Source organism: Aquarana catesbeiana, linkage group LG02 (assembly GCF_042186555.1).
Source record: "Aquarana catesbeiana isolate 2022-GZ linkage group LG02, ASM4218655v1, whole genome shotgun sequence".
Taxonomy (NCBI): Eukaryota; Metazoa; Chordata; class Amphibia; order Anura; family Ranidae; genus Aquarana; species Aquarana catesbeiana.
In genome coordinates, this window is record NC_133325.1 from 657,478,004 (window position 1) to 657,499,829 (window position 21,826).

The 21,826-nt window shown below is 42.0% G+C and overlaps 1 protein-coding gene across 1 annotated transcript in view; it reads right to left on the reverse strand.

The window, feature by feature from the left end:
- Positions 1 to 6,134: 6,134 nt before the first annotated feature.
- Positions 6,135 to 21,826, reverse strand: part of VPS37D (VPS37D subunit of ESCRT-I) — a 49,708-nt gene continuing 34,016 nt past the window's right edge. Inside the window, exon 4 of the mRNA XM_073616572.1 lies at positions 6,135 to 10,414. Coding sequence (XP_073472673.1) covers positions 9,623 to 10,414 — 792 coding nt within the window. The 3' untranslated portion in view covers positions 6,135 to 9,622. The remainder of the gene's footprint in view (positions 10,415 to 21,826) is intronic.

A 21,826-nucleotide genomic window follows, 5' to 3' on the forward strand; every position in this document is an offset into this window, starting at 1 on the left:
TTGTTTTAACTTTGGATAGTAAACACTTTTTTCTGCCAGTAAATACCTTATACAGCCCACTTCCTGTTTCTTGTCTGGTAAAAAGCCTAGACTTATGACATCGCACAGCTCTCTCTCTCGTGAGAGTTTGCCTGGAAGGGGGGGAGGGGTCATAAGAGGGCCAATGAGAGCTGCAGAGCTGAAGGCGTGCCTCTGTGTGTCTGTGTAAATCCAGGAAGTGAACAGGCAGCAGCTTCAGCTGCCCACAGTTAAAATGAATGCAGCCAGACTTAGTGGAGGGAGATTTCTCAGCATATTTGGCAAATACAGAATCACAGTATATATAAAATGATATGCAAAGTGGTTGGAAGGAAGCTTTATAAAAGAAAACAAAATGTTTTTATTACAAATTATGTGAGCAGACTGCAGTTCCTCTTTAAATTGTAATTTTATATCTACCTGGAGTTCAGCTTAAAGGGGGATTAAATACACATCATGGTGAGTGTGCTTTAGCCATTATGTACAGGTAGGTTAAACAAAGGGAAGTCTCCAGCACCCTGTAGTTCTATTGGCACAACTGACATGTTTGATCAGTCTTCTTCCTAGTTTGCCTTCCTCAGTTGTCTTGATTGGTCAGCTTGGGATCACAGCCTACCTGCCAGCAATGTTGTTTTTAAAGGGTTTAGTCCAACTTTAAAGCCAAACTTTAGGCACAATAATCTTAACAGGGCTCAAGCAATAAAACCATCCTTTTCCTCAAAAGCAACCCCCCTTGTCATGCCAGGATTAGTACTGCCCCCACTGCACTTCCAGGCCAATTGGAAGTAAGCACTGCTGGTTTCATGGACCCCAGCGCTGAGGTCATGTCTATGCCCCCTTCTCCTGGCCATTCAAAAGTGAAGCCCAAGTGTTTTGTAATTGGCCCAGAGGAGAGAGGGTGGAGATACGACTGCAGAGCTCTTACATCTGAGCAGCCAGGAAGTACAATGGCAGCTCTACTAATCCCTGCATGTATGTTTAACTGCTTTAACCCTAGTAGGGTTTGTGTCCAGAGGTGGGCTTTAGTTCATTGAAATCTGGAAGCACCTATGCTTTAATGTAAATTATGCTTGATAATGGGATTATCAAGAGAACGGTTATTATATAACAATACAAAGCACTCTGATAGATAAGAGTGTACTTCATCTCTCCCTATATTTATCAGTGAAATAAGCATTTCGTGAGATGATAAGACCAAAGTACTAAGAGTCCTCTATTATCAACATAAGCAGTGTTAAACCCAAAGCAAAAAATATAATATAATGTATTTTTTTACCTCTGTTTTCACCTGGTGATATGACTAGGACCACACCGCCTGTAATAGAGTGCTCCCACTCTAGGTCAGTGATGGCGAACCTTGGCACCCCAGATGTTTTGGAACTACATTTCCCATGATGCTCGACTACACTGCAGAGTGCGCTGAGCATCATGGGAAATGTAGTTCCAAAACATCTGGGGTGCCAAGGTTTGCCATCACTGCTCTAGATGAAGAAGCACAGAGACACCTTTTGGACAGCAGCATTGTCAGTCTGGGAGGAGGGGAGTGTTAGCTGTACTATTAGATTTAGATACACTAACAAGTTGAAGCCAAACTCCAGCTAATACATTATAAGCAGTTACAGCAACATTTTTTTTCATTTTGGGAAAAGGTTTTACATAAATAAAAGCTGATCATTGTAACCATCCTTGTTAGTCTTCAATGGCTTGCCACATCCCTGTAACTGCTACAGCTTTTTCTTTTGAAAAACAACAGAATTACTAGCTGGATTACCAGGTGAAGATAAAAAGGGAAGAAAGCCTAAAAAAGAAGACTAATGCAGCCATCACATCTAAGAATTGGTAAGCTGCCATATAATAAATGTTTTCTTTTGGGTTTAAAGTGGTAGTAAAGTCCCTGTTGTTCACTTGTACCTACAGGTAAGCCTGTAGGTTCAGAAAATATCTCCTAAATGTACATCGTTTAGGAGATAATTTACTATAGTAGCAGCCAGTAATGTCACCGGCGCATGCGCACTTCACTTCCATGGACAGCGTGCCATCCATTGAGAGAGCCGTGCAGCAGGAGTGACGTCATCTCGGCTCAGCCAGTCAAACAGCCGAAGCCTGCGAACCCGGAAGGAAGACCGGGTGAAGATAGAAGCCCTGTCAATGGTGACAGAGCGCCACTGGAGGGCCTTGTAATGCGAGTCTTTCATAATGTGCTAGTAGCACATTATGCTATTATCCTGCATGGGACTATTTTGTGGGAGTTTTTCTTTGCAATTTACTACCACTTTAATATTGCTTTAAGTTTGTTTAATGCTGGGCACATTGTACCTGAAAGGTGCACGTTCACATTTAAAGTTGACTTTATAAGTTCCTATAACCTTAAAAAACTTGATCTATTAATACTGTAACATATTCTGTGTAGCTTAGACCAACTTTCTGTTGTACGTAATCAGAAAATATTAAGTGAATCTGTCAGGATTTCAGATTTTTTTCCAAGGTTGTCATACTTATCTTGCTTAGCGAGTCAATGATGTTGAACAAACATATACTGGATATGCAACAGGTTTCTCAGCACCCAATACACAGATAATTGTTCTAGGTCAGTGATGGCAAACCTTGGTTTTGGAACTACATATTCCATGATTCCCATGGACTCTGCAATGTAACTGAGCATCATGGGAAATGTAGTTCCAAAACATCTGGGGTTCGCCACCGCTGTTCTAGGTCAATGACCCATGCAATAGTAAAGAAAGGATAAAGGAGGAAAGCCCTGGAGTTTGTAGCTTTAGGAAAAAAAAAAGTCAGCAATGGTAGCTCCCATATTTATTTCTATCTTGACATTATTCAAGAAAGGTTTGCTTCATTGCCCCTCAGCAGAAATACTCAACCTTAGCTCCCCCCCCCTCAAATATATCCAATTCTAAATAAAGTTCTGAATCTTTTACAAATATTTCTGTTTTTTAAAGCTCCTTTAAATAAGTCCTTGTTATATTTGAAATCCAACATTGCTTTGTATAAAATAGCCATTATTTACAGAATAACAATATATTCGACATATAGTATATCGTAATATACCTCAGCCAAGTAAACATTTTCATGTAAAAACTTAATAAGCCCTACAGCAGCTCTCGCACTTGCTAATAAATCATTTAGGCAAATTAGGCAAACACACATCCACATGATCATGGAAAAGTCCACTTACATTTAAATGTTTCAATGGAAAGATGGTATGTCTGTAATTTTGGTATACACGTTACATCAGCATTTGTCTCTGCTTGTGATTTAATATTGCCTTGGTATGATTATCTCATTGTAGAAAGGCAACTGTACACAGAGGGGCTGATTTACTACGGCTCTTGCAAGAAACATTCCCTTCACTTAGTGAATGAGGTGAAGCTCTGCTGGCTTCCATCATCCAATCATGCGCAAGCAAAAATAAAAATATATCCCCCCTTGTGATTGGGTATTCTTTCCACCTCATTCACTAAGCTAAGAAAATGTTCCCTTTGCAAAATCGACCACAGAACACTTCTGCTGTGTTCCTTTCTGTGTTTAACTCCAATTATGCAATTGGGAGTACAGGAAAGGTATCTGTCTTTATGTTTGCTCCACAAGGTCAATGCCACCACACTTAAAGGAGCACAGTGTATGTAAACTCCTGCATCAGGCTCCTTCTGATTACTAATGACTTATACTTCCTAGGAAGTACCACCAATATTAACTGCCAAGTGACAGTAATAGCCTACCGTAATAGTCACAAATGCCCAGCACTGTAATGACAAGATTTATAGATGTACATTGTTTTCTGGCTCCTTAAGACTGGTCTGGTTGTTTTCAGGTCACAAATACCAGCTCTAAATTTATACAGCACATACATTTTCAAAGCCATAAATAATATAAATTGTTGTTGTCAGCTACAGATATTTGTCCCAGATGCTTTTACTGCATTGAGCACAAATCTTATGCAAATCAAGAACCAGTACTAAACGACTCAATCTAACACTAAAACCTTAACCTAACCTTTATTAAAGTGTATCAAAACCCAAAAACAAAAATGTAATATATTACAGCTTACCAGTCCTTAGACTGAATGCCCCTGATAACGTTACATATGACAAAACGCATTGGGCGGAGCTAGGACGTACAACACAATATTCACCACGCATGCGCGACCGATCGTGGCCATTTTGGAAATTGTCAAGCGGAGTTGTCATATGCAAACCGTAACGTTTGTGTCTGTATACTGCAGTGACCATGTGCAATTTTTTTGTTTTAATAAATGTTTTATGCTGGATTACACTATGGTTGGCTTTCCATTCTATATATGATACCTGACCCGGTGGACTAAGTCAGAGGTCTGAATAGGGGACCGGCCTTAAACCGGGAACATCTTCTGCCTTAGCGTGGAGACCATTGGATTCCGTTTATACATATATGAGCCTGTTTTGACCACCTAATCAAGGTCAAAACCATCTGGTAAGCCCTCCTATTTTTCAGCACGATGTGGAGTGATCTTCTCTGCAGGGCTTTTCAACCTATTTCCACACTCTTTCCTTACTTGACATTCCCGCTCACGTCTGGACTGCTTGCTGTAAGACTATTGAATATACCGCTCCTTATTCATCTGATGGACAGTCTTTTGGGTTTAATTACTTTGGGATTGTTTTCAATTTTACAGTAGATAAAGTTTACTGCAATGCTACAACTTTATGCACTTTGCACACATTTTTTTTGAGACTATTGCATTTTGTATGAAATGTTAGATGTCTTTATAATTTGCATCTGATGAATTTATAGCACCATTATATTTATATGCACATTGCACTTTAGCGCTGCACATTTTCTAATTCCAGTCCTTAGATATGGTAGCTGCATTTGTTTTCTGTTTTTTAGGTTTTTGTTGTTATTTTTCTCTGGTGATCCTGCCATTGAAAAACTGTACTAATGTGACAACGCTTATTCACAGTACTGTATCTAAAGCAGCAGAGCCTTGTCACCCTAGTACAAGACCACTGACCACCACCCATCTGCTCACCCATAACATGGGGTGGGGGGGTTGTAGTGCACACAGCTGGGAGCAATGTTAAGAGTACAGCACAGGTAGTTATCAGCTCGCAGTATTTCTGGCAGGATCAACGGGTATTATTTTGCACTTATCAAACTGATAAAGCAAAATACTTTCAAATGTATTTTTAACATACCAAAAGAGAGCAAAAAAGAGAAGTTCATTGAAGTTCACTTTAACCAAAACCATAAACCTAACAAATAACCCTCAACCTAACCCCAAAAGCTAAACCTTAAAGTGTTACTAAACCCACAACAGTAAAATCAGTCTGTATATGCAGTAAAGCATGTTTTGTTATACTCACAGTGGAACCTAAAGGTTACTCCTCTGCATTGTGTAAAAAGGCTGTTTGATCCTGTTTTGTCTGATTCTCCCCTTCTTCCACAGCCCTCAATCCATCTGCTGATAGTACAGAGACTTGGGGGAACTCTGCACATGCTCAGTTTGGTGTGTATAGCTAGAGAGGTTTGTTTTTTTGGGAGGGTGCATGTGATCAGCACAGGGCCAATAAGCACTGTCCAGACAGAGGGTCAGGGGTCCTGAAGCCTCATAGGACAGTCAGATGACAATTAAAACTCCTTTCACAAGCTTAAACCAGTGCTCAGCTGGACACTGATAGAAGTCACAAGACTGCTAGATACTGCCGATGGAGGAAAGGTATTTAGCAGTTTATATTTACTAAAATAAAATGCAGTTCCATGTTCTGTGTACTGTGGGAGACCAGATACGGAGGATGCAGGGTCCTGGATTTAGTAACACTTTAACCTCAACATTACCCCTAAACCTCTCCATTAGCTTGAGCCTAAACTTTAAACTACACCTTACCTTAAACCTCAAGCCCTGCCATTATTTTAGCACCTAGGATATCGTCATGATGAAAGTTACACTTTAGTACAATTTATACTAATGTGTGAAAAAGTCATATGCCAAGAACAATCCACAGTATTTTATGCAAACATACAAATTCCAATTTACTGATGCAAAACACTGAAACATCCATGTCAAAGGCAACCAACTCAATTGATAACACAAGATTGTAGACCTTCATTAATAAATTACTGGCTTGTTTTTTTTTTAATTATACTTTAACTTATAAGTAATTTTTTTTTTTAATGTCATAAAAATGCCTTTAAACATCACCACTAATCAAGGGTAATTAAAGATCATTGAGAGTAATAGCAAAATAATTTCGTAAACTCCCCTATGGTTACAAAAAGATGCATTATGTTTGTGGTGGCTGCCAACACACAGCGATTACCTTTATATTTGCCCATCAGTACAGCCCCAAAGCAACTCTAAAATTAATGTACAAATGTTAACATTCTGTTGCTTTTGTAAACAGATACACTACCTCCCAGGTGCCAATGGCCAGACCTGATGGTAGGTTTCTCAGACCATGGACTGTGAATTTTGGGAGGAGGAGGGCAGGGTGTGTACATAATCCTCACAAACAAGTAGTAGAAAATATTGGGGGCTCTGGAGAAGCAAATGTAAAGGTAAGTGGTATCTGCCGAGAGCTTAATATGTCCATTGTAAGTCTGCCTTGGTCACAAGAGTTAGATTTGAAGTCAAGCTAGTGATTACTTCTGTTGGCCATTATAGGTTGCTAGACTTTGGACACTAATTTCTGCCATACAGAATAAGCCTGAAAGCGTCCTCTTATTTTCTTTTATTCTTTTCATTTTCATTCATTTATTATTCTTTTTGAGAATTCATAACCCTTATGCTAAAATGTGTCTTGTTGAAACTCTCATGCCAATTTTACTTGACTGAAAACAAACGTAACGCGTGGAGAAGCTACAGGGAGTAATCACTAGACTCTCTGCAGCACTGGTAACACACAGCAATTCTCTCCAGTAGAGTGACTTTTTGCTGCTTGAAATTTAAAGACCAGTTGGTCCTGCACATGGAAAACATGTAACTTGTCTGCAACAGCAGCTCAAAATTAGAATTCTGCAAGAATAATCACAAAGCATGAATGTGAATACAGTATGTGGAGCCTGTATGACAGGATATCATACATTATATTACATCTTCCTAAGACAGGATGAGCTATAAATACAGCCTGTGTCCTTTAAAAAAAAGAAACATCAGGTTGAGCAGCTAAATTCACAACTCTGAATACGTAAACCGGTACATCAAAAAAGAATGACAGCCCCTTTTTTGATACATTAGTGGATCGGTAATTTCTTATTAATGAATTATAAACAATATGAAATATTCCACAAGAAATATTACAATGGATGTTTGCTAAAGATATAAATTCACAATATAACTACTAAGTGCAAAATAAACAAAAGCAGCATGTCAATTTTAAATACCTAGTCCAAGAACTGCATACGTATAAACTAACCTACATCATGGATGTATGAGATTTGTGACTCACAGGTAGTAGAAGAAATGTAAAATGCCTATGTTTTACATATATCAAAAACACTGTTGAGGCCCAGTAAGGCTTAGGGCCTACAAGAGAATACTAAGGTGGTGTTTAGCCAGTCTAACACTGTGTAATTCTGCATTTTGTAAATATGCCACTAGATGGAGATGTAATGCCACATATACAGTATATACGGCCAAGCTCATTTATTATCACTTTTTAATAGTTGGGAATTTGGTCATTATGTGTCAATAAAAATATATAAATTAACTTGCCAGAATATGTAATAACCTCAGGTTGTCTTTGCATTTTAGCCTGTTATAAATAACAATAATAAATATATGATTTACAAAAAGTGCAACGATTCAGATAATTATGTTTCACAGTCATCCTTTATCCAAACACACTCTCAGAAATGGAGTTTTGTCACTGGGACCTGGAGACACACAACCTTTGGCATCTATACCAAAAGCATCTATCAGGCACAGCTCCGAGCATTATTCAGCTTTGCTGCTTTTGTTACAATAGAGCAGGGATATGCAATTAGCGGACCTCCAGCTGTTGCAAAACTACAAGTCCCATCGTGCCTCTGCCTCTGGGTGTCATGCTTGTGGCTGTCAGAACCTTGCTATGCCTCATGGGAGTTGTAGTTCTGCAACAGCTAATTGCATATCCCTGCAATAGAGAATACAGACATACCCTTTGCTTGTAGAGTTGCCTATTACTTACTAGCCAACTATTGTAATGGGAAAACTTCCAAAAGAAATAAAGCCAGTTGGGAACAGCTACCACTTGTTGAAATAAAACTGATCTTCATGATCAGGACAGGACTTCATCAAATCACAATTTAGAAGACCTTATATTGGAGGTATGCCTACATCCCGTTGTCAATTACTAATTAAAAGAAAATATAATTTTCACACTTGCTGTAAAAAAACAAGGTTCACCCATCACCATACAGTCTGCTTAAAAGATCACTCCAGCCAAAAGTAATACTTTAGTATTTGGTAAATATTGGTGAATATAGGAGTGTTAAACCAGCAAACAGTTTCCTTCATCTCTCAGGGACTTTAGTAATAAAGAAGGCTTTAGATCAGTGGTCATCGATCCTGTCCTCAGGGCCCACTAATAGGCCAGGTTTGCAGGATAACTGAAATACATCACAGGTGATATCATTTGCTGCTCAGTGATTGCAGTATTCTAGTCTGCATCTCCCCAAGGTAATACATAAAACCTGGCCTGTTAGTGGGCCCTGAGGACAGGGTTGATGACCACTGCCTTAGATGACTCGATTTTCTTTCCTTCTGAAAATCCCTTGATTCCCCCATCAACACATTCAGTGTTGGATAGCGAAGGATCAACTTGGGTACAATCAGACTGCCCATAAATGGATCGATATTCAGCAAGTCCCTGCTAAACCAGCTGAATTTCAATCCATGTATGGCCGGCTTAAGATCTCTGTGCTTTAGTTCCCAGGACTGCACACCTGCTGCAGCCATTACCCTTCCTACTTGGTTCATCGTTTATTTCCTGTTATAGAAAATACAACAGGAGTGGGAAAACTCCACGAGCATGGAAATATGGCAAGGAGATCTACCCTAGAGATACAAGAAGCCAGCCAGAGGCACAGCCCAGCAGTCTCCTCCTATAAGGCAATATTCCCGTTTAGTTAATGTGATCTTTTAAGTACAGACTTACCATGACTTATCATCGTCATACATATAGATCGCTTATGCATAATGTCCAGTGACAATGCACACATACTCTGCGTTCACACAAATTTAACATTCATATAGATTACTCTAAAAACATCAGGCAGGCACAGCATACACAGTGATTCTGCACAGACACACTCATTTTTTGTTACACAGTAAACAACCAGGAGGGAAGTATTGAATACACAGCATTCACATACACATTTGGCGCCAAACAAAATGACTCACTCAGTTACATTCTATACAGGCAATAAGTTCACTTGGAGCCAGCCTACACCTGCACACATGTACACTCACCTTTCATACCTTGAAAAGAATCAGACGAACATCCTGCTTTGACAAAGGAACAATGTCTGCAAAAGAATCACACAGCCATACTCACCCACAGGCTCACAGACAACTACCCTGTCCCCCGTCCCATAAATTGCCCCACTCCCTTGTCCACCCGCAACCCCTCACTTATCGCTTTGGAGGGTGTTGCTGCTGCTGCTGCCGCTGGGCTCTGGACAGCACCCTTAGGTGCCGAGTGCTCAGGAAGTAGATGCGAGCGATGAAACGCAGAGGAGCCCGAGGTGGCTGCTGCTGCTGACCGTTAGATCGCCCCAGAGGTGGCACACATCCTGGGGACTGGGCATTTGGACCCTGAAAAGGAGACAGCACCTCCGCTGGGATCAACAAAGCAGGCCCCATCCCACATGGCAGAGGAGGCAGACGAAATACAGCCGGGGGCATCTGTGAGGGGGCAGCAGGGGAAGGAATAGACTGAGCACAGGCCTGGGGGGTCTGATCTCTGGGGTTGTGGGGCTTTTCCTTGGGGTTGGAAGGCAGTTTCCTTTCAGGGGGCACTTTGCTGATTTGGATGGGCAGTTCTCGGGGTCGAGAAGGCTGTTTCCCCCCTGGAGCCACATCACGAGGCTTCATTTGAAGATCCCGGTTAGGGGGCATTTTGGTGGATTGAGGGGTGGGCAAGGCCTGCTTGGGGGGCTGTTTTCTGGACTGTGGGGGAAGTTCCTGCGACTTTGGAGCCAGGTTCTGGTCAGAGGGTAATTTGGCAGGTTGTGGGGAAACTTCCCGATCAGGAGGCAGTTCCTGGTTTGGGGCTGAAGTGTCCTGTTCAAGAGTTTCTCCCAGAAGCTCAAGCATCTTCTCATTCTGGATCCTGCGAATGTGACACTGAGCCCGAAGCAAGTGGTAAGAATCCAGGAAAAGAAGGAGAGGGAGGGAGCCCTCGAGGAACAGTTGAGAGAGGGCCTGTGGTAGATAGAAGACATAACAGGGTCAGAAGAAGTCAACATACAATCAGAGAGAAAAAGAAGAACATATCAACATAATATGAATCTATATGCAAGTAAAACACGACTTATTATTAAAAGAACAATAATAATAATAATAATAATAATAATAATAATAAATGCATTTGTAATGCTTTTATCGGTAAATTTAGAATGAGGAATGCTCGCATACAGAGAATTCCCCAAATTAGTCTAAATGGGAACCACATGATGTTCTTATGCATGAGGTCCAAATGTCAACAAGGTCAAAAATAGCTCTAAAATGCCCTTGATATAGCTGGTATTGAAGACTGTACAAATGTATGCTTATCACTTGGTTCCCATCCATACTAATCCGATCCAGGTATGTATTATATGCTATATACAACATACACTGCTACTCAAAGTTAAATATATATTAAAAAAATAATAATAATAATTCAGACCATAATGCATACAATCAAAAGAAGTGCAATAAATCAATACATCAACGTATAAAAAAAACACAAACACACACACACTGCTTAAAGCCAAATACAGCAACTGTTGCCTCACAAGCATCCAGTGCTTACTGCACTGGAATTGTCCAGTTTCTACTTACATTTGGCTTAAAAAGGAAATCTCTCATTAAAACTTTATAGATGTCTGACAGAGGTGACCACTGTCATATAGGTGTAGCGCTGGTAGATTTACAATCTACCGCAGATTAGGTAAATTTAGTAAATTGTGTTTTAGGAAGTATAAAAGTTTGCCTCTGTTCCAGCTTGGCTGACGTTGTGTATGCTTCCGTGCTGACCGGTGGGTGTAGCTGTTACCATTAGTCAGTGTTGGAAAGGCAACGTGTCGAAGTGTATAGATGCTCCTCTGTCTCAGAGGCAAGCTCGGTGGAGGTGGTCCTCCGAGTTGCATTCTGGGCGAGGGTATTTATGGGACAGACGCCATGTTCTAAGGTTGTTTTGCAGCCACCTGCTGGCCCTCCTGGCCGACAGGTATGCGTTAAGGAGCTACCTCGTGGTCCTCCGATCGGGAGGCCCACGATGCTACAGCGCAGGGGTGGGTCCAGAAGCTTGTCTGGGGACTACCACCGTGGCTGGGGAATGGTCCTGAGCTGTCGGTCCTGTGTGACGAAGCTGGACAGCCGAGGAAATCCCAGGGGAGGACCCGTCTTGGAGCGATCACGCAGCGTGCTGGTCTGTAGAGGGGCCTGGTGACTCAGCTGAAGGATGTATCCAAAAGAAGTAACCATACAGCATAGTGTCGCCGGTTCGGCTTAAAGGTTCAGGCACTGTGACTGACTGTTCACTGCAGAAGATCTGATACATCCTGTGGCAGAGGATCGTGCAGATTTACCCCCCCCCCCCCAAATAATTCTGTGGCAGAGACTTTAGATTTGTGCTGCGTACTGGCTGCTAGACCGGTGAGAGAGGCCTATCCAGATGAGCAAAGAGTGTGTCCCATGAGGGGAATGCATTCCACATAGTTATCTGAATCCTACCGGGACATTTGTCACTGAGATTTTTGCAAGAAGATATTTGAGTTTCTCCTGAGAGTTTCCTTTTCCATCTCTTTCCTGCTACTTCCTAAAGTTTGTCTGTTCAATAAAGCATTGAAAACGTACTCCAGTGTCGGTGCGTGTGTCGTCCAGCAGTAAACTCAACGGAACCCCTAGACCCGGTGGCGGTGAAACAGAGGGAAGCAAAGTGAAGGTAACAGACCCGCTTAAACCAGCAGCTCCACCGTGAGTTAGTGCTACATAGGAAATCGCCACCTCTTTCAGAACAGCATTATCTTTATGAATGCCCACCTTTAAAGTGTTTGTAATCCCTTATACACTATATTGCCAAAAGTATTGGGATGCCTGTCTGTACACGCACATGTACTTTAATGGCATCCCAGTAGTCTGTAGGGTACAATATTGAGTTGGCCCACCCTTTGCAGCTATAAAAGCTTCAACTCTTCTGGGAAGGCTGTCCACAAGGTTTAGGAGTGTGTCTAGGGGAATGTTTGACCATTCTTCATTTGTGAGGTCAGGCACTGATGTGGACAGGAAAGGCCTGGCTCGCAGTCTCCGCTCTAATTTATCCCAAAGTTGTTCTATTGAGTTGAGGTCAGGACTCTGTGAAGGCCAGTCAAGTTCTTCCACCCCAAACTCGTTCACCCATGTCTTTATGTACCTTGATTTGTGCACTGGTGCGCAGTCATGTTGGAACAGGAAGGGGCCATCCCCAAAATGTAATCATCCAAAATGTCTTCGTATGCTGAAGGCCTTAAGAGTTCCCCAAGCCCAACCTCTGAGAAATAACCCAACACTATAATTTCCCCTCCACCAAGTGATTTGGACCAGTGCACAAGGCAAGGTCCATAAAGACATGGATGAGCAAGTTTGGAGTGGAGGAACTTGGCTGGCCTGCACAAAGTCCTGACCTCAACCCGATAGAACACCTTTGGGATGAATTAGAGTGGAGACTGCGAGCCAGGCCTTGTCCAACATCAGTGCCTGACCCTACAAATGCGCTTCTGGAAAAATGGTCAAACATTCCCATAGACACTCCTAAACCTCGTGGACAGCCTTCCCAGAAGAGTTTAAACTGTTATAGCTGCAAAGGGTGGGCCAATTCAATATTGAACCCTACGGACTAAGACTGGGATGCCACTGAAGTTCATGTGCGTGTAAAGGCAGGCGTCCCAATACTTTTGGCAATATAGTGTACAGTATATACCTAGTAAAGTGACTGGCTTCAGATGATACACAGAGATTAAACAAATCCTCCTGTATATGTTGTACCTGTTTATCTGCAGTCTTCCCTTCCCTACAGGCATTCAAGTTGCAGAATTTTTACATCTTGTCTGAGCTTTCAGAAAGCAGGGGGTGGGGAGCTGAAGTTACTTTGCAGCACTCAGTGAGCAGAGCTGGAAGCTGACTGGAGGGAAGGGACACACACCCCTTCACACAGAAACAGAGCAGAAGTTGTCAATCACAGGCTGTGTGCTGGTGCTCCCTCCCCTGTCACCTTTTTATCTCTTGGTGTCAGGAAAAAAAGTCAGAAGTAACTAAGGCCCCTTTCACTGTCAGTTTTTCAGGCGGACCTGATCGGAACCTCCAGTCTCTTCTATGGAGCGGCAGATATCCGCTGACATCGGTCACCATCCAATCCCGTCCAGCAAAAACAGACGGATGGCGGTACTATTCCCCATCCGTCCAGCAAATAGGATGGCATCGGATGGAAATGGACAGATGGTCTGTTTCCATCCGATTGCCCATACAGGAGAGCAGGACTGTGTCCGTGTCCGCTCTGCATAGTGTAGCGGACACAAACCTGTCATCCACCTACTCCGCGGGAATCAGCAGAGAGATCCCAAACCGAGAAAGCGAATTCCGCTTAGCTGAAGCACCCGTGTGAAAAGGGGTGAAATGCAAATAGCAGAAGAACAAGGCAGCAGACAGAAACGACACTTAGTGCTTTGACTTGAGACAATTACAATATATACAGGAATATGCTATGTTCATATTTCATGTCTGAGGTTTATGACCAAAAATTATTTTATTTTATATTTAAAGTTTTAGTAATGTTTTATTTGTATGTCCCAATTTATCTTTAAAGGGAGCTTAGAGTTTTAATTATTATATGTCTTTACTGTCATGAGAAGATTAGGCCCTAACAAGAACCTATATTTGCATATATTTGAATGCATGTAAATGTTATACACTCAGTGCAATAATGTTAAGTGTGATGTTGTTCTATAAAGCTTGCTTCCATGTAGAGTTTGTAATTAGTATATGTACAATATATAAAATAAAATCTTATTTGGTCTTCTAGTCCCAAACATTTCCCCCCTTTCCAGCACTGTATTAGATCTTGTGTCATGTTTTCTGGCACTGATGCCATGCTTCCTTACTCTGTGGATGCCAATGCATGCATACTTCACCTAGCAAAGAATATGACATTTTCGGTACACCTAAGGCTGGATTCACACTGCTCCCGGATGCGGCTCGAGCAGGGGTCCGATGCGATCCCATTCTCCGTTTTAGGGACGAATCAGGGCCAAATTTTTGCCTGAATTTGGCCCTGAAATGGAGCCAAAGACGCACAGGACACCTGTGCAATCCCTTCCGCAGCGGCCACGGAGATATGTGAACTGGCTCCATAGAGAGCCGGTCACAATCTCCTGTCATGCAAATTGGATGCGGGGAAAGCCGCATCCAATACGCACTATTGTGAACCCAGCCTAAAAGGTAACTAAGGCTGCACACAGATTGCATAGGAGATCTGTGCTGTTAGTCAATGAAACTATTTACACCTTTGCATTTTTGTTAGCAGTTCCAGTGCTATTAACAGCAAAGGTTTTATTATACATTCTGAATACAGTTATACATGCATGTAGCTACACCAGAAATGGACGCATGTGAACAAAGTCCCCAAACAAGGAAAGGTAGGTAACTGAGCAGGTTAAGTGGATGTAGTTAGAAGCAGGGAAGGCTCAATACTTGTATTTAATGCTCCTCCCATCACCTTTGCTTAGCCACTGCTCCCCCCAGAAACCCTTCCCTTCCACAGCCACTGTTGATGACCCCCCCTTTCCCCAACACCACCACCACTGCTTCACAACCACCCCCCCTTTCAACCACAGCTACCTTTATGAACCCCATATTCCAAAACCACTTCTCTCCTCCATGACAACCTGCCTTTCCTCAGCAAGTGCTCCCTTCATCAGGATCTTTACCTCAATCTTCCACAGCCACCTTTCATTCCATCCCTCCACCAACTTCCACTTTTTTCTTTATACCCCCACAATTCCACAGCCACTGCTTATGACCCACATCACCCCCATGGTTTCATAGCCACACCCCCAATTCCTTCCGCAGCTACCTTTAGGAGCTCCCCATTTTAAACCACTCTCCACCATGACAACCTCTCCTTCATCATGATCTTTACCTTCCTCTTCCAGAGCCACTTATTCTCTTTCATTCCATCCTTCCATCACCATCCCACAGCCACTGTTTCCTTCATGCCCCTGCCCTTCCACCACTACTGCTTTTAGGATGCTCCACAAGCTATGTACTCCCATGTGCTTTCTGTGTGTCCTTCAAATGCAACTTATGTATGGAGGAGGTTTCTTTAAAAACACACAATGTACTCTACGGGAGAATTCAACTCTCAGAGCAAAGCTATTCAGTGCTTTAAAGGCCTTAGCCCATTAGTTTCCACAGGAGAGCCAAAACCTGAATGACATCTATGCCATACAGTCATTTTAAATCAGGCATGCTGACACAGACTGATCGTTAAGGGGAGTGCTATCATATATACATACGCAATGCTCCAAGTATCCATGGAAGCACAAGAAGTGGAAATATTTTTTTTCCAGTATAGTGTCTTTACTATTAATCTCAGTAAACCACAAGGTAAAAAATAAAAAAAACGTGTAAATTTACTTGATTTACAAGACCATCCTCATTAGTCAAGTGCTATATGCTTCTTCTTTTTTTTTGCATTGTATAGGTTTCAAGATAATGTTTGGATTTTTTTTTGAAATGCTAAAAAAAAAAAAAAAAAAAAAAATGCTATATGCTAGTTTCAAAGCAATCATTTTGAACCTATGCACTAAATCTTCCAAAAATTTCAGTGTGATTAAATACAAGAAAAGACTGCTTCCATCAGCGTTTTAAAAGCAAACAAACAAAAAAAGAAAAAAACACAGGATTTTTACTGTAAAATGCTTTTCTCAGAGTTCATTAAGGGACACAGGTTTAGAAGAAATTCTGAAATGCATGAGTTATACTGCCTTCTATGGGAAAACTGGACACTGGCAACAAACTGTTAGTTTGCCAGTAATAACCCTACCACTTCCATCTTGATTTGGTCTTGTGCAAAAATGGTAGGAGTGATCAAATGACAGAAGAGTGGTGTGTACATCACTTAATAAACTCAAAAAATATGTAAAAATCCTGGTTTCTTAATCATTCAGTAAAGGTCACAGAGTCAGAAGAAATTCAAGACATGGTACATCCAAAAGCAATCCAACTGAGAGTCAGCAAACACAAGAAGCAAAGCACTAATAAGCCCACAGGAACCTTGTCCTTAAAGCCTCATACACACTACTAGCTGAATAAAAAAAAAATGACAGCTCAGGTCGGAGCCTCTGTATTAACAATCCAATGTTAGAACAAAAATCTCCCCTCCTGTGCTATTGTGTTCTGACAGGGGGAAGCCCCCCGCAAGAAACTCCAGTCAGTACTCTCAGCCATCTGCTGAGCATGCTGATTGGGAGCCGGTCAGCAGACCTTTTTTGTTCATGACCCCTGGCCAGAAGCTGGCTTGTGTCAGACCGGCTGCCGTACACACGGGCCTAATGTTGGCCAGTTTCAACTGAACCGGCCGATGACGCTCGACATTCGGCCCGTGTGTACTAGGCTTAAGTCTGTAGGCTTGAATGATGAGTTGCCTAAGCCACCTAGAAATGGATGAACGAAAAGGCAGGTAGCCTCTTACGGAGACCTTGAGCAATGACAAAAAGAGTCAGTCTGAAAGAAGCCACAGCCAAGAGATAAACTTGAAGAGCTTGTGCCATATCCAAACAAGGAAAATCTACTTAGGATGTACTGAAGCACTATAGTGAAATGCAAGTACAATGTCCTGGTAAAAGGAAGAAACTACCTTGGGGAGAAAGGAGGCCCTGAGTTTCAAGACAATCTTGTCTCTGTTTTGCACAGGAAAAAAAAGGTAAAACAAAGAGGTAACGGCAATGACAAAGGCGACTTTTGTGCTTTGTGAGAGTAGACAGAATATATCGGATAGGTTAAAAGTACAGTTTTTGAAGAGCTTTCAAACCCAAGTTGGGGTTAGGTTATAAAAAAATATCCCAAGCTTTGAATATCTCACCGAGCACTGTTCAATCCAACATCCAAAAATGGAAAAAAGTATGGCACAACTGCAAACCTACCAAGACAAGGCCGTCCACCTAAACTGCCGGGCAAGGAGAGCATTAATCAGAGAAGCAACCGAGAGGCCCATGGTAATTCTGGAGGAGCTGCAGAGATCCACAGCAATTGAGAATCTGTGGCAAGATCTGAAAATTGCTGTTCACAGACACTCTCCATCCAATCTGACAGAGCTTGAGCTATTTTGCAAAGAAGTATGGGAAAAAATGTCACTCTCTAGATGTGCAAAGCTGGTAGACACATATCCCAAAAGACTTGCAGCTGTAATTGCAGCAAAAGGTGGTTCTACAAATATTGACTCAGTGGGGCTGAATACAAATGCATGCCCCCTTGCAGATATTTATTTTTAAAAATGTTTGAAAACCATTTCTAATTTTCCTTCCACTTCACAATTATGTGCCACTTTGTGTAAGATCCTAATAAAAATAAATTTACGTTTTTGGTTGTAACATGACAAAATGTGGAAAATTTCAAGAGGTATGAATACTTTTTAAAGGCACTGTAAATGGGCAATACCCTCAACAAAGGCATTTACCAAGGAATGAAAGGCAAGCAGCATTTGTAAAAGATTCGCTTGAGAGAATATCTGACCTATATTAGTACTCAAGGCCAAATGTTGATCCAGACCAGACTGGAGAAAGGTCAGAATGTTACCCACAAAGCATTCCTGGGATAAAATTTTCTTGCTTCCCACAATGCAAAGCGCAATGGTAAATCTTGCAAGAGGTGGATTTCCTAGCCTTTAGGAGTATAAGAATAACGGAATTTAACAGGTCCCTTATCTGTTAGAACAGCCACGTCATTAAAGGCAGCAGCTTTGAAGCAGGATGGTAAATTTGGTCTTAGGACAAAAGATCCATGTGATCTGAAAGAGCCCATGGAGTGTCTGCCAGTAGTCTGATGAGATCGAGTACCACATCCATCTAGGCCAGTTCATTGAAATGAGTATCATCAAAATATCCTCCATCTCAATCCTGCGCAGCAGACAAAGGTTCAGTCTGGTTTTGCACGCCTGTGACATAAGTCTTGAAACAGCTCTGGGTAAAAAGACTATTGTGCGAAGTCCAGATATTGATGAGTGAGGAAATCTGACTGCCAATATTGTACACCTGGAATGTGTATATCAGACAGGGCTGGATCGTGAAGTTCTGTCCAAGCCAGAATCTGATTGGCTGATCTTTGAGCTGTGAGACTTCTGGTTCCTTCCTGATGGGTGATGTATGCCATCACTGTAGCATTGTCCAACTTAATCCAGGTTAGACGGCCCTGCAATCAAGAGGGCCAGCATTGAAGGGATAACAGAATCACTCATGTATCCTGATCAGGAGATGAGCTACCTCTGTTGACCAAGTTCCCTGCATCGAAAGGTTATCCAGGCCTCCTCCCCAGGCGGGCATCCATTGTGAGAATCTTCCAGACATAGAAGCATTTCCTCACTTCCAGGGCTAGATTTGTGAGCCCCCAGGCCAGAGATAACCTGGAAAATCAGGAAAATCAGGAAAATCTAGAGACAGTTTCTTCTTGTCCCATACAGCCAGAAGGTTGATTTGCAACAATCTGGAGTACAACTGGGCCTACAGAACTGCCTCGAAGGAGGCTATCAAGCCCAGAGCCCTCACACAAAAGCAGAGAATTGGACAGCTACAAGACTGGGAGCAGAGAGTCAGACGTTTGTCTTGCTAAAGAAAAAACTGAGTAGTATGTAAGAGGAGACCTACATGCTGCAAGCACTGACTTCTGGATGTGGAGTTCAAACTGATTGTCTGAACAGAGTCTGAACAGTTTATTAGATATTGACTGATAAAGTCTGTGTCGACTGTTTTCTCCATAGGAGGTCATCCTGATATCTGGCTACTGGGATGCTTTGTAAATATAGCAAGACTAGTACAGAGGTTAGTGCCTTGGTGAATATTATAAGTGTAGTGAACAGATCAAAGGGAAAAGCAACAAACTAGTAATGATGCGTGCCCACCGCCAAAAGTAGTCATCATTGATACAGTGAGGGAAAAAAGTATTTGATCCCCTGCTGATTTTGTACGTTTGCCCACTGACAAAGAAATGATCAGTCTAATTTTAATGGTAGGTTTATTTTAACAGTGAGAAACAGAATAACAACAAAAATATCCAGAAAAACACATTTTTAAAAAAGTTATAAATTAATTTGCATTTTAATGAGTGAAATAAGTATTTTGACTCCCTTCGCAAAACATGACTTAGTACTTGGTGGCAAAACCCTTGTTGGCAATCACAGAGGTCAGACGTTTCTTGTAGTGGGCCACCAGGTTTGCACACTTCTCAGGAGGGATTTTGTCCCATTCCTCTTTGCAGATCCTCTCCAAGTCATTAAGGTTCCGAGGCTGACGTCTGGTAACTCGAACCTTCAGCTCCCTTCACATATTTTCTATGGGATTAAGGTCTGGAGACTGGCTAGGCCACTCCAGGACCCTAATGTGCTTCTTCTTGAGCCAGTCCTTTGTTGTCTTGGTCGTGAGTTTTGGGTCATTGTCATGCTGGAATACCATTCCACAACCCATTTTCAATGCTCTGGCTGAGGGAAGGAGGTTCTTACCCAACATTTGACAGTACATGGCACCGTCCATTGTCCCTTTGATGCAGTGAAGTTGTCCTGTCCCCTTAGCAGAAAAACAACCCAAAGCATAATGTTTCCACCTACATGTTTGACGGTGGGGATGGTGTTCTTGGGGTCATAGGCAGCATTCCTCCTCCTCCAAACACGGCGAGTTGAGTTGATGCCAAAGAGCTCTATTTTGGTCTCATCTGACCACAACACTTTCACGCAGTTCTCCTCTGAATTATTCAGATGTTTATTTGCAAACTTCAGACGAGTCTGTATATGTGCTTTCTTGAGCAGGGGGACCTTTTGGGCGCTGCAGGATTTCAGTCCTTCACAGCGTAGTGTGTTACCAATTGTTTTCTTAGGGACTATGGTCCCAGCTGCTTTGAGATCATTGTCAAGATTATCCTGTGTAGTTCTGGGCTGTTTCCTCACCGTTCTCATGATCATTGCAACTCCACGAGGTGAGATCTTGCATGGGGTCCCAGACCGAGGGAATTTGACAGATATTTTGTGTTTCTTCCATTTGCGAATAATCGCACCAACAGTTGTTTCCTTCTCACCAAGCTGCTTGGAGATGGTCTTGTAGCCCATTCCAGCCTTGTGTAGGTCTACAATATTGTCCCTGAAATCCTTGGACGGCTTTTTGGTCTTGGCCATAGTGGAGAGATTGGAATCTGACTGATTGATTGATTGCTTCTCTGGACAGGTGTCTTTTATACAGGTAACAAGCTGAGATTAGGAGCACTCCCTTTAAGAGAGTGCTCCTAATCTCAGCTTGTTACCTGTATAGAAGACACCTGGGTGCCAGAAATCTTGCTGATTGATAGGGGATCAAATACTTATTTCACTCATTAACCACTTCAATACAGGGCATTTTCACCCCCTTCCTGCCCAGGCCAATTTTCAGCTTTCAGCGCTGTCAAACTTTGAATGACAATTGTGTGGTCATGCGACGTTGTACCCAAATTAAATTTTAATCTTTTTTTTCCCCCACAAATAGAGCTTTCTTTTGGTGGTATTTGATCACCTCTGTGTTTTTATTTTTTGCACTATAAACAAAAAAAGAGCGACAATTTTGAAAAAAACACAATATTTTTACTGTTTGCTATGATAAACATCCCAATTTTTTTTCCTCAGTTTAGGCCGATATGAATTCTACATATTTTTGGTAAAAAAAAAAAAATCGCAACAAGCGTATATTGATTGATTTGCACAAAAGTTGTAGCGTCTACAAAATAGGGTATAGATTTATGTCATTTTTATTATTCATTTCTTTTTTACTACTAATGGCGGCAACCTGCGATTTTTATCGTGACTGTGACATTGCGGCAGACATATCGGGATACTTTTGACACTATTTTGGGACCATTGACATTTATAAAGCGATCAGTGCCAAAAAAAAAAGGACAGATTACTGTATAAATGTCACTGGCAGGGAAGGGGTTAACACTAGGGGCACTGAAGGGGTTAAATGTGTGTCCTAGGGAGTGATTCTAACTGTGAGGGGAGGGGACTGATGAGAGGAGGAGACTGATCGGTGTTCCTATATACAAGCAACGTACGATCAGTTCTCCTCTCCCGACAGAACGTGGATCTTGGTATTTACACACCGAGATCCACGTCCCTGCTCTGTGATGAGCAATCGCGGGTGCCCGGCAGACATCGGCGAGTGCATGTGCGATGCCTGGAAGCTGAGGATGTCATATGACGCCCGCCCGGAGGGACGAAGACGTCATTTTACAATACGGCGGTAGGCAAGTGGTTGAAATGCAAATCAATTTATAACTTTTTGAAATGCGTTTTTCTGGATATTTTTGTTGTAATTCTGTCTCTCACTGTTAAAATAAACCTACCATTAAAATTATAGACTGATCATT